Source organism: Manis javanica, chromosome 2, assembly GCF_040802235.1.
Source record: "Manis javanica isolate MJ-LG chromosome 2, MJ_LKY, whole genome shotgun sequence".
Classification (NCBI taxonomy): Eukaryota; Metazoa; Chordata; class Mammalia; order Pholidota; family Manidae; genus Manis; species Manis javanica.
Genome location: NC_133157.1, coordinates 156,016,408 through 156,030,615, shown reverse-complemented (window position 1 = coordinate 156,030,615; position 14,208 = coordinate 156,016,408). Strand labels below are relative to the sequence as shown.

At 38.3% G+C, this 14,208-nt stretch overlaps 1 protein-coding gene across 30 annotated transcripts in view; it reads left to right on the top strand.

Moving 5' to 3' along the window:
* The window catches only part of LOC118968312 (uncharacterized), a 78,825-nt gene that overhangs the window by 45,889 nt on the left and 18,728 nt on the right, over positions 1-14,208 (top strand). For 10 of the 30 annotated variants that reach the window (XR_012128225.1, XR_012128226.1, XM_073229632.1 and 7 more), the window contains 2 exons: positions 2,645-2,702; positions 5,467-5,593. The exons of 7 other annotated variants lie outside the window; for them this stretch is intronic. Coding sequence is in view for 8 of the 23 variants with exons in the window: in XM_073229632.1 (XP_073085733.1) it covers positions 2,645-2,702; positions 5,467-5,593 (185 nt within the window). In the remaining 15 variants the exon portion in view is untranslated. Of the gene's footprint in view, positions 1-2,644; positions 2,703-5,466; positions 5,617-14,208 lie in introns of all 30 variants that reach the window. 13 more of the 30 variants (XR_012128240.1, XR_012128237.1, XR_012128233.1 and 10 more) reach the window with 3 other exon arrangements.

Below are 14,208 nucleotides of genomic sequence, written 5' to 3'. Positions count from 1 at the left end.
CACACACACACACACAGCTACCAGCTACTAACTGCGTATTTGGTTGCTTTAACTTCACAGTGGCCACCTTGTGTCATTACACTGCCTACAATCCTACAATCCCCTCTTTCAATTGAATTTCATGATCTTAGAATTTAGGGCATTTAAAAGTAAGAAATTAGGGCATTTAAAAACTGATTTATAGCAACCATGTACAAAATGTAAAATTCTGTATTATTCCATTTATATAAAATTCTTAAAAAATAAATCTAAAATCTAAAATATTAGTGGGTGCCTGGGGCTGGGGGTGGGAAGATGATGGAAATGTTCTATGTATTGATTATGAGGGTGCTTTCACCATTTGTCACAATTCATTAAACTACTCTCAAAATGGGTGGGTTTTATTGTGTATAAATTATACCTGAAGTTGAAAACAAAACTAAAGTAAATAAAACTGATTTGTATCTTCTCTTTACTTACAATGTACATAAGCATTGTTGTGTGAGAAGAAACTGTTTTCAAGGACAATTAGCACATGGTCTGAAAATCACAGAATTAGTAGAGCCAAGTTAAAAATTTCAAAGCCAAGCCCAGGAATATATGAAAGATTTTTTTGAAAATCTAACTTCATAAGTTTTTCATCTGAGTTAAAGCTACTGATCTATCAAATATTTTGTGTACAGCTTCTGCACAAATCATTTGTGACTAATTTTAACAAATTTTCTTTAATTCATTCAAGAGACAAATATAATGAAAACTAAAGTAATGTTTTAGGCCAAAATCAAGACAGAGTAAGCATGATGAATTATCCTTATTTATTTTGTATGATGATACACTGAAATTTTCCTCAGTCAAAAACTTTAATATAATAATATTATATGAGTCATGGCCCATAGTAACTGATACCAAGTACAACAGGGACAGAGTTGGCTAGAAGAGTCAGGTTTACATTTAAATGACAATGTAGCAAACATATGTGCAACTAATTAGGATTTATTTAGAATAAAACATCTGGCATAAGAGAATTTCTACCAATGCTACTAACGGAGAATATTTTATTTCTTTACCTACACAATGGCCACATGGCATTTAGTACCTAGAGAGTCTCACTACTTCTCTCACAATCCCCTCTTTTAACTGAATTTCTGATCTTTTAACTCAGGGCACGTAGCACTCACCAGACACTATAGTGCTAGACATGTGCGTGAGAGATGAGCTCTGTTATCAAGGAATTACAAGGTCTGTTTATTACAGATCCTGCAGTGAAGGTCATTTCTCAACTGTGTTTCCTTGGAAACAGGGGGATGATTACTGTTGGTATTACTAAATATTTATGTGACATTTAGATAATCAAAAGTCTCCCAACAATTTTTACATGCCATCTTTCTCAATGGCTGGCCCAATTGAATGGCATTTTTATACACATTTTACAAATAGAGGATCTAAGTCAACATCAATGGGTATCTCAAAACCAGTAGAGAGCCTTGACTCCAGCACAAGGAATTATGATTCATGATTCTTCCAAGAAATAGAAAGCCACTGTGGACTCAGAGCAGGAGAGGGAGTTTTTAGCAGAACATTTTTTTTCTTTAAGAAAGAGAACCTTGGCAGAATGAAAAATAAAAGGCAGAGAAGACAGTTGGGGTATGATTGCAATTAGGTCAGGCTCAAAGTGATAAGGGCCAGAACAAGGATTTAGCATCTGCAAGTGTAGGTGTAAATAAAAATGGTGAATAGGCACAGTGAAAGCATCAGCACAGTCAAAAGTTTTACCCTCCTCTGTGTGTCAGGGAGTCAGGGGAAGAGTCACAACTGAAGTGGGAAAAGCAATGGCACCACCATGGGAAATCCAGGTTCCAGGGAGGGGGAAGGAGGTCGAGAGCACAAATGTATTGTTTCAGCAGGTTGGACAGAACAGAAAGGTCAAGATCTGGAGCTAGAAACACCCAATTTGGTGGCCAGACCCACTTTCCAAAAAATTAGCCATTTTAGGTAGATGGATTCCAGAGAAGGTGACAACAGCCAGCAGATGGGAATCTAGGTGAGCAGCTGACACCAGTATGGTTTAAGCATGTGAGAGAATGTTGTCAAGATTGGACTCGAAAGGTAAACGTGGGAGCCAGCCACACATAGAAATCCAGGCAGCACTCAACTTTGGACAGGTCTGACTTCTTGCCCTTCCTTGTAGGGGAAGTGGCAGAAATGAAGCATGAGCTGTGCCTGTGACCAGCGCACTAGGTGCGTGCTTGATGCAGGAGCTCCAGCCAGGGGAGCGGGGCCCAGGGCTCCTGGAACTAGAGAACAAATGGAGAGTTGGTTAGTGCCCAGCCATGAAAACTGAGACAGAGTGGGGTTGACAATGCTGAAGATTGAATACTGAATATTGAAGAAAAAAGGACAAAATTGGTCACAGAGTCCAGAGCCGGTGGTCAGGTGGTCCTCTCCAAGGATGGAGAAGGCATGTAAAGGTAGAGACACTAGAGCGCTTTCTGAAGTATTCCGGGGAGCACTAAGATCAACGTGTAGTTTGTTCAAAACTGAAAGGGGCTCCTAAAGGCACACTGGAAAGAATTAGATGTGTTAACTGTCTAGAGACCAATATAAGAAAAGATAACTTTCCCAATGGATAATTGAAAAAAACTTCTCCTTTCTCTTCACTTTATAGCATTTTAACAAGAAGAAAGGGAAAGATCAGGAGAGACAGAGGAAGAGAAAGAAAGGAGGTAGGTTAGAAGGAGGGAAGGGAAAGAGGGAGGGACCGAGGGAGGGGAGGGAGAAGGGAGGAGACCCAGGAAGGCGGCTTAGCATCTGCTTTCATGACATTGCTGCTGCTCTTACTGTATTAGTGGTGTCATATGATTTCTCTGTATCACCAGGACCATCCAGTTTTTTAATCAGACAATTTTTGTCATATGTAATTAATTGTCTTCTTGAAGATATCTTGAAAACTTTGCCATTTGAATTAGAACCAACAATTTCCAGACTCTATGATAGATGTCATTCTGTATTTCTTTTTGTTATACGTCTGGATTATACCCAATAAATTGGATCCCTTGTCTTCATTTTGCTTGTATACATTTTTTCATTTTTTCAAGTCAGTATCTTCTCATACTTTTCTTAGAGTGGGTGTGTCAGTAATCTGTTTCTGAATCACAAATCTAAAACTGTTTTCATGTTGTCCTTACCTTTGGCTGATGATTTGGTTAGGAACAAAATATTAAGTTCTCCCTTGGAATTTGCACGACATCATTATGTGTTTTCCCAGGATTCCAGCATTGCTGGTTCTCACCAGAAGGTCTCAGTTTGAAAACCTTCATTTTCTTAATGCTGATGACAAGTTTGATACCAATTGGATTGTTGCTAATTTGTAGATAGCCTGCTTTTTGCTCCAAAATCTTTCAGATGCTCCCTTTATCCTTAGTGTACTGGAATTTCACAAGTGTGGAAGTGAGTGTGGGTCCTTTCAAATTATGTCATTCATTCTTCTTGAAAGAACTCTGAGCATAGGTTTTTCTTCATCTCTGAGAACACATCCTCCTATCATTTCTTTGAATACTCTCTGATTTTCCTTTTCTTGTTTTCTTTTTTTCTGGAACACTGATTATATGGATTATACCCAACCTCTTTTCTCATCTTTTGTGTATTATTCTTTATCTCTTGGTCATTTTGCTAAAAAATGTGAGGTTTCCTAGATCTTTGCATACAAAGTTTCTGCTGATTTTTAAAAATTGCAGCAATCTGTACCTTTCTTAACTTTTTATTTAGAAACAATTTCAAACTTATAGAAAAGTTTGCAAAACAGTATTAAAAACACCTACATATCCTTTGCCCAGATTTACCAGTTGTCAACATTTTTCCCCAGTTGCTTCATCATTTGCATGTGTAGGCACATGGTCTCTGTGTGTGTGTATGTATGTTTTACAGCCAAGGATCTAGAACCAATCCTTCCTGCATAACCCTCAGAAGAAACCAAACTTACCAACACCTTGATTTGGACTTCTAGCCTCCAGAACTAGGAGACAATAAATTTCTGTTGTTTAAGCCTCCCAGTTTGTTTTACTTCATCTAGCGAACTAATGTATCACTCAATGCCCATTTGTCCTCAATAGTCATGTTACTTTGGATCACTGAGTGAACATGTCTGATTTCTTCTGTGTGTAGTTACTGTCCCTCTCTAGCAACTAATAAGCAATCTGTGGGGATGTTCTTTAAGACCACATAAATATCCCTCCCTTCAACAATATTCCCCTCTAAGATTTAGCATCCATTGATGATTCTAGTCTGAATCTATCTTTACCATTATGGTCACAAAATAATTTTTCTACTCCAATTTTTTTTCTACTCCTATAGGTAATTGCCAATATTTTTTGGAATTTGTTTTATCCTCTTACATGTGATTTCACAAACATGATTTTCTCTGTCTCCTAGTAATGCTGACAGTGGGAGCTTTGTGTAATTTTTTTACTTTTATTGTTGATTTTATATCATTTGGGTAGAGTGTAGGGAGATTTGAAATCAGGTGACTACTATTAAGCTCCAGATTGCCAATTGTACTTGTAAATTTAAAAAACTATTTTTCTTCACTTCTTTTTCATGGTAACCAATTCTTGTCTTATGGATTAATATCTTTCCTAATCTCTTGGAGAATTTTTTAAAAAACTTGTCTTCTGATTACTGAATTACCTCTGCTTCCTATAGGGTTAGCTGTCTTTTTGTTTTGTGCCTTTATTGTCATTGAAAAAAATTTGGTTATTGGTTGTCCATTCTCATTCATGGAGGAAGAGCTGAATTGCTAATGAGGGCATACAGCATGGAAAGCCTCCAAATATGGACAGTCTAATTTCCCTACTAAGTCCCTCACCCGAATGGGAAAGCTGACTGCAGCCCCCATGTGTATGCTTGCTACCTGTCATTTAGCCAGACTGGGTATGCCCCTGCTTCTCTCCCACCAACACCAACAAAAAGGGCTTTACTCTGGGGTGCCTATAACCACACTCAGGTCCCTACGATTCCTCACACAGACCAGTTGGCATTTTTAGAGATAATTGTTCCAGTTTTACCCTTGAAACATTCACAATGCTTTGAGAAGAGAGAGGCAAGGGAGAGAAGTAAGAGCCAAGCTCAAAACACTTCTCAAAACTCTTTAATTAACCACTTTCAGATTCTTATCTTTGTTCTCACCAACTCTTGGACTGCAGTCATTGCACGGCTATGGTACTAGCTGTTACCTCCACCACAGACACTTTGCTGACATTCTTCTGGAATTTAACTCCTGTTCTAGTTCACCTTTCAGTAGTATCCCTTTGGTTTTCCATCTTCAGGAAACTGGTTTTGATCTTTGATTTGTTGTTCTCTCTCATCTCAGCATTAGAATGAATTAATCCTATTTTAAATTTCCTTATAGTTGTTTCAGCGAAATGTGTGGAGGGAGCAGGGGTCCATATGAATATTCTCAGTTAGACAATCTTGTGTCATTTTGTTTCCTAGAGCATGGACAGCACCATGAGCTCTGCATGGCTGGTGTGGGCTGGGACTGCACTGTACGGCAAGTGGCAACGCACCTGAGGGTCTGCACCCTGGGTGGGAACTATGTATGGTTCACGGGATCCATGTCGTAAGTTCTGCTGCAGGGTGGAGGTGCGTGTCATTGAAGGTAGAAGGGCTAATGGGGTGAAAGAAGGGCTGTGAATCACGATACTAATGATAACCATCCTCTATACTTGATCATTTTAGTTGTGAAGTAAACTCTCCTGGACCTCATCGGCCTCAGAATTCAGATTTAAGAAAACTAGGCTGCTTTTCCTAATTCTATATCACTATTTCTGCACATGTCATTTCATAGTAGTAGTGATAATATTCCATTTTCAGACATCTTCATTAGATTAAGGAGAAGTCTGAATAGTTCTCAAAGAGCATTCATGGTAATGGCATCCTACTCTTTGAACTAAACTTTTAGGACTTCAATTTTTTAACAGCTGTAAACACTGAAAGATCCTACAAAATGAAAGCTATTTTTCTTTACAGGCATGGGGGGCGGTGCAAGGAATTTTAACATTTGATAATAACCAACACTCACTTAACTGCTGAATTATCCTGCATCCATGGTACAAAAATAACTGAAGATACTTGTTCCGTCTTCAGGCTGTCCTGGAGGGTTGTCATCTCTGGATGTTGCATTGTGCCAGTTATGCTAATGAACCACCAATATTGTCCATTCTTTATTTTATATTTCTTTAAAAAAAATCCATGTATGGGGTTTCAAAATATTCATTTCTTTACCTTTCACCTTTCTTCTTGAAGCTGGCGTTCTACTGCTTTTCACATAGCTTGCTACTCATCACACATTAAAAGTTTGCTACCAGGAATCTCGAGCTCAGATTAAAAATTATTTTCTTTTTTAGGAATCTAATTTACATTCTCCTTATTCAATGTCTTGTTTTTTTGGTATCATTAATATACAATTACATGAGCAACGTTCTGGTTAGTAGATTCCCCCCATTATCAAGTCCCCACCACATACCCCATTCCAATCACTGTCCATCAGTGTAGTAAGATGCTATAGAGTCACTACTTGTCTTCTCTGTGTTGTACAGCCTTCCCCATTCTCCTCTCCCACTAGATGCCCAAGAAGTACTGGCCAGTGTTCATCTCAATCATAGCAGATCCTTCCAGAACATACTTATTGTCCTTAAAATCACTGTAGTTCTCTACCTGCAAGTTCAATGGGAATTAAGTTAAAAGATGGTTTTCTGTTTAGTAATTTGTCATGCTGCCTTTAAATTATTTTTAAACATCAAATGTGTTTTTCCTGTTAAAAAAATCTTCAAATAGTCATGTTGTACATAAAAAAGCTTTGAATGGTATAAAATTTTCATATAGTATTTAATGTTACAAGGCATAGAAAGATCTCTTAAGGATTATGCCATCAGTGTATGTGTGTCAGGGTTCCATAGTCAAAGAGGCCATGAAGCACAGAGCTTATTATAAAGTGACAGTGTTGAATTTCATCTGAGCCCTATGCTCCTGGGGAGCAGTGACAGTTGAGACACATTTCTACACTTTTGTAACTCTTTTGTGCTTAAGAAATGGCAAAATGGCTAAGCAGCTAACCAGCTAACTACAAAGGACCACCATGTCCTTTCTTATTCTGAGATAAGTCCTGATTCTACCCTTCCTCAATGACTCTTGTGTTTCATAAGATAGTTCAACTGATTTTATAGGACTAATGCCAAAGAGTGTTCACAAAAGACTATTTCTTTTTATTTATTTACTTATTTATTTTATTTTGCTATCATTAGTCTACAATTACATGAGCAACCTTATGTTTATTAGACTTCCCCCATCATCAAATCACCCCCACATACCCTATTACAGTCACTGTCCATCAGCAGAGTAAGATGCTATAGAATCACTACTTGTCTTCTCTGTGTTGTATAACCCTCCCCATGCCCCCCCCAACATTATGTCTGCTAATCATAAAGCACCTTTTTCTCCCCTGTCCCTCCCCACCCATCCTCCCCAGTCCCTTTCCCTTTGTTAACTGTTAGTCCATTCTTGGGTTCTGTGCGTCTGCTGCTGTTTTGTTCCTTCAGTTTTTTTCTTTATTCTTATACTTCACATATGAGTGAAATCATTTGGTACTTGTCTTTCTCTGCCTGGCTTATTTCACCGAGCATAATACCCTCTAGCTCCATCCATGTTGTTGCAAATGGTAGGATTTGTTTTCTTCTTATGACTGAATAATATTCCATTGTCTATATGTACCACATCTTCTTTATCCATTCATCTACTGATGGACACTTAGGTTGCTTTCATTTCTTGGCTGTTGTAAATAGTGCTACAATAAACATAGGGGTGCATCTGTCTTTTTCAAATTGGGCTCCTGCATTCTTAGGGTAAATACCTAGGAGTGGAATTCCTGGGTCAAATGGTGTTTCTATTTTGAGTTTTTTGAGGAACCTCCATGCTGCTTTCCACAATGATTGAACTAATTTACATTCTCACCAGCAGTGTAGGAGGGTTCCCCTTTCTCCACATCCTTGCCAACATTTGTTGTTGTTTGTCTTTTGGATGTTGGCGATCCTTACTGGTGTGAGGTGATATCTCATTGCAGCTTTAATTTACATTTCTCTGATGATTAGCGATGTGGAGCATCTTTTCATGTGCCTGTTGGCCATCTGAATTTCTTTGGAGAAGTGTCTGTTCAGATCCTCTGCCCATTTTTTAATTGGCTTATTTGCTTTTTGTTTGTTGAGGTGCGTGAGCTCTTTGTATATTTTGGAAATCAACCCCTTATTGGATATGTCATTTATGAATATATTCTCCCATGCTGTAGGATGCCTTTTTGTTCTATTGATGGTGTCCTTTGCTGTACAGAAGCTTTTCAGCTTGATATAGTACCACTTGTTCATTTTTGCTTTTGTTTCCCTTTCCCAGGGAGATATGTTCATGAAGTTGCTCATATTTATGTCCAAGAGAGCTTTGCCTATGTTTTCTTCTAAGAGCTTTATGGTTTCATGACTTATATTCAGGTCTTTTTTTTTTTTTTGGTACCATTAATCTACAATTACATGAGGAACATTACGTTTACTAGACTCCCCCCTTCACGAAGTCCCCCCACATACCCCATTAGTCACTGTCCATCAGCATAGTAAGATGCTGTAAAATCATTACTTGTCTTCTCTGTGTTGCACAGCCCTCCACATGTCCCCTGCCACATTATACATGCTAATCGTAAGGCCCCCTTTCTTCTTCTCCCCCCTTCTTCCTCCCTTCCCACCCATCCTCCCCAGTCCCTTTCCCTTTGGTAACTGTTAGTCCTTTCTTGGGTTCTGTGAGTCTGCTGCTGTTTTGTTCCTTCAGTTTTTCCTTTGTTCTTATATTCCACATATGAGTGAAATCATTTGGTACTTGTCTTTTTCCGCCTGTCTTATTTCACTGAGCATAATACCCTCTAGCTCCATCCATGTTGTTGCAAATGGTAGGATTTGTTTTCTTCTTATGGCTGAATAATATTCCACTGTGTATATGTACCACATCTTCTTTATCCATTCATCTACTAATGGACACTTAGGTTGCTTCCATTTCTTGGCTATTGTAAATAGTGCAGCGATAAACATAGGGTTGCATCTGGGTTGCATCTGTCTTTTTCAAATTGGGATGCTGTATTCTTAGGGTAAATTCCTAGAAGTGGGATTCCTGGGTCAAATGGTATTTCTATTTTGAGCTTTTTGAGGAACCTCCATACTGCTTTCCACAATGGTTGAACTAGTTTACATTCCCACCAGCAATGTAGGAGAGTTCCCCTTTCTCCACATCCTCTCCAACATTTGTTGTTGTTTGTCTTTTGGATGGTGGTGGTCCTTATTGATTTGAGGTGTTATCTCATTGTGGTTTTAATTTGCATTTCTCTGATGACTAGTGATGTGGAGCATCTTTTCATGTGTCTGTTGGCCATCTGAATTTCTTCTTTGGAGAACTGTCTTTTCAGCTCCTCTTGCCTATTTTTTAATTGGATTGTTCACTTTTTATTTGTTGAGGTGTGTGAGCTCTTTATATATTTTGGATGTCAACCCTTTATCAGATATGTCATTAATGAATATATTCTCCCATACTGTAGGATGTCTTTTTGTTCTGTTGGTGTCCTTTGCTGTACAGAAGTTTTTCAGCTTGATATAGTCCCACTTGTTCATTTTTGCTTTTGTTTCCCTTGCCCAGGGAGATATATTCATGAAGTTGCTCACGTTTATATCCAAGAGAGTTTTGCCTATGTCTTCTTCTAAGAGTTTTATGGTTTCATGACTTACATTCAGGTCTTTGATCCATTTTGAATTTACTTTTGTGTGTGGGGTTAGACAATGATCCAGTTTCATTCTTTTACATGTAGCTATCCAGTTTTGCCAACACCATCTGTTGAAGACGCTGTCGTTTCCCCATTGTATGTCCATGGCTCCTTTATTGTATATTAATTGACCACATATGTTTGGGTTAATATCTGGACTCTCTATTCTGTTTCACTGGTCTGTGGGTCTGTTCTTGTGCCAGTACCAAATTGTCTTAATTACTGTGGCTTTGTAGTAGACCTTGAAGTTGGGAAGCAAAATACCCCCTGCTTTATTCTTCCTTCTCAGGATTGCTTTGACTATTTGGGGTCTTATGTGGTTCCCTATGAATTTTAGTACTATTTTTTCCAGTTCATTGAAGAATGCTGTTTGTATTTTGATAGGGATTGCACTGAATTTGTAGATTGATTTAGGCAGGATGGCCATTTTAACAATATTAATTCTTCCTACCCAAGAGCATGGAATGGATTTCCATTTATAGGTATCCTCTCTAATTTTCTTGAGAGTGTCTTGTAGTTTTCACGGTACAAGTCTCTCACTTCCTTGGTTAGGTTTATTCCTATGTATTTTATTCTTTTTGATGCTATTGTGAATGGAATTGTTTTCCTGATTTCTCTTTCTGCTAGCTCATCGTTAGTGCATAGGAAAGCAACAGATTTCTGTGTATTAATTTGTAAATGACTATTTCTTAGCCCCACTTTGTCCCATTTGGGAGTTTTATGATTGCCTCTCAGTTATTCAGAAGGAATGATATTTACTGTCTTTAACAAAAGTGAGAATTGACAGTGTTGAACTTTATCTGAGCCCTGTGCTCCTGGAAAGAAACAACTGGGTCAAGAATCTCTCCCCCATTTTGTAACCTCTTTGGTTTACATGAAATGGCAACGAGCTAACCGCAAAGGAATCTACCCCTATAGATTCAGAAATGTGATGTACCTCCATGTTTTCTCAATGATTCCCCCTTGTTTTGTAAAAATCCAAATCCTCTCCCTCTTTGAGACATTGAATAATGGACATTCTCCCTGCTCCAACAGCCTGAATAAAACATTTCCTTAATTGTCTAGTATATTTTATCTTTCACAGAAATAAAAAGCCATCTTTAAATTACCTATTTTCCAAGATGATTTCTGTTTCACTTGGAATCCTGCCCGTGAGGAGAAATGTGGCCTGATTGATTAGTAGTTTGTCTAGAGCATCAGGTGTAGGCATGTCTCCAGCTCTGGCTCTGCCACTTATACTGTGTCACCATTTGTCTTGCTAATGGGTTTCAGCCCTGGGCAAGTTCACTATAGATTCAATGTGACCAAAGAAATCAACAGCAAAATATTCTTGGGGTGAAAGGGTTTTACCCAACTTTATTTCCAGGTGGCAGGTCAGTCACTAGAATCCCATTCACTCAGAGGAGTCTGCAGGCAGCAAGCCAGTCTCTGCCCCTGGGCCTTTCTGCCTGCACAGTCATCCCGCACAGCTGTCCTCTGGGCCGCTCTGCCTGCACAATTGTCCCACACAGCCATCCTCTGGGCCTTTCTGCATAGTCATCCTGCACAGCTGTCCTCTGGGCCTCTGTCCTCAGCGCCGCCACCACTCCAGCCTCTGCTCTGCTCTCCTGCAGCCTTGCAGCCCTGCCACCATGTCACGCCCAGAGCACTGGTCGGAGGTCTTTATATAGAGTTAACAGCCATGTATTGCCCACAGGTGTGCAGTGAGTTATTCAACCAGGACAGGTGAGAATCCTGGCCAGAGGAACTCTCATTTTATCCACACCATCGATCTTCCTGTGCCTCAGTGTACTCATCTGTAAGTGGGAATGATGACGATGATAAAGTCAGAACCTACCTCACAGGGTTGTTGTGTGAAGAGCTCATCATAAGTGCCTGGTTCAGAGAGCTAGACATGTCCCTGTTATTGTTATTTGAGGAACACCTAAGGCTCACCATGTCCATATATTCTGAGGAGAGTTTATTTCCTACTCTGTACTTCTGAACTGAAATTTCATACTCACCTGTTAACTCCAGGACTTGTACAGCACATACATTGTAAGAAATAGTAAATATTGAATAAACTAATGGGGGATGAGTGGATGGGTGGATGGATGAAGGAAGGAAGGAAGGGACTATGCATGAGGGGTAAGCATTATAAGCAAAGAGTGATTGTTTTTAATCAAATGAAGTATTTCTTTACAGTTAAGTGAACAATTTGAATTCTCACAGACGTGTCATTAATGCTCAGAAATCAAAGCAGATACATTTTGCAAAGGGAGTTGGTGCTACACAAGCAGCTGATATGATCTAGAACATTACACTCAGTGTTCTGGGGTCAAGGCAGTATGACCTAACTTCAATTAATGACAGCTGACTCTGGAAACATGGTTTCTTTCTTTCAGGGAAAGGAGTATAAATTAGAGTCTAGCCTGATTGAAATGCAACACTCTTTAACTGAGTGCAGGGATTTGAATTCACACTTTCTGATTTGTCAGGGGGACAGAAATGCTTTCCACATATAATCAGCCCCTTCATTCTTCATACAAAATGGAAATATATAGACTTATCCAGGCACTAAATGTGGGCAATCTTTTTAAATTTTAAAACAGATCTGTAAGAATTAAGCTGTAATGCGATAATCATTTTATGTTCTGAAACAAACCAATATTCCAGGGAACTAGCCATAATTCCTACTATATACTGCCCTCTAGTGGATTTCTGTCAGACATAACCTCTGAAAATTATTTTAAATAACCTACACGCATAAGCTTTCTTGTACATGTGATGCTAAATCTTTAAAATAAACTTTAAAAATGTGTTTGAAAATATTAAACAGTACTCCCCAAAATTATTTTTTCAAAAATGCTCTTGTACTTAAATTACCTGGTGTCAAGGTAAAGTGCCTATTCATTTCCTCCAGAGCTTGATCCTCCCTCAGTTGCCATAGCTTGCTGTACAGTTGGTTTATTTCTATTTTTGCCCATCTCATTAGTGGATCCTGAGCCTACTACTGCTTCTAACTAAATTCACCCTGTGTAAAAGAGGAATGACTTGTGCTGGTCAGAAGAAGCTCAAATAACTTCTTTAAACACTGCCTTGACACCACTGGTTAAGCAAATGGCTATTTCTCCACATTTTACAAAAGAAAGCCACAAATCAATGGTAATGTTTAGAAAAGAACTTAGATGTTCTCATTTCTACTGACCCCTGGATGTGTGAAGTTATTATAACAAGAAGATGGCTTTCAGTATATGGTGATTTGACTTGTTCCACTCAAAATTTGGTTTGGTTACATATTTCCTGTCTTTCGGTATCTACCTGATTTCTCACTGCTTATGTTTTAGTATCTGGACACTGCAACATTTACTGTTGTCTTAAAATAATACCTCAGGGTAGGACTGCTTCTCATAAGGTAATTATCTTCCTCAGTTTCCTTTGGTAAACATTACACAACAAATATTCCACAAGGAATTGGGAATTTAATGAATGAGATTTTCTCAGAGCAGGAATTTATGATGAATACTAATTAAATAGCAGGACTCTCATGGCTAACTAATTATGTGGAAAAGAAAATGACCAGGAGAACATTTCTGGAAGAAAGTTGTTTTTTTCTTTTTAGTAAATGCATGACTAAAGTTAACCTCAATTTAGTCTTCTTAAAAATACATATAAAATGTTAAATCATTCAGTGAAAACTAGCTTCTTTCTTGCTGGTAAAAGACCTTTTTAGAAGTGGGGTTTTAACATATTGCTGTAATAATAATTCACCACCAGATTATTGGACAATGTCTTTGCTGTCTGATAAAATTTTTAAATAACACAGTACTTAAAGTCTATTTGTGTTTTTTTAAATGCATTTCTATATCCTACTTACTTATCAAGAAATTTCCTCAATACTCACAAAATGAATATAGGAAATTGTCTGTTTTGCTTATAATAATAACCTCAGTTACACTTTAAATATGTCACAACTAGAACTTTGAGATAAATCTCTTTCCAGACTGAAAAATACAGGATTAAGTGGAGCTCTTGAAAGTGATTGATTAAATTTGACTCCAGTGTAATATTTATATATTAAACATATATTTACTCTCTTCCTCTAAAATATTGAGCATCCACTCTACACCAGAACGTATATAATACATGGAGGATTCAAACATCAGCAAGACAAGGTACTGCTGAGTAGGGGTCCAACATTTAGTGGGAAAGACAGATGAGTAAACAAGTAATTAAAATATGATACAGTTAAGTGTTTGTAGAGAAAATGGAAAGTTCCTATGGCCGGGATTCTCACCTGGCCCTGGTCGGCTAGCTCACTGCACACGTGTGGGCAATAACTTACTATTGACTCTATATAAGGAGCTACACCCCATTGTTCTGGCTGTATGGCTGCAGGAGAGCAGAGG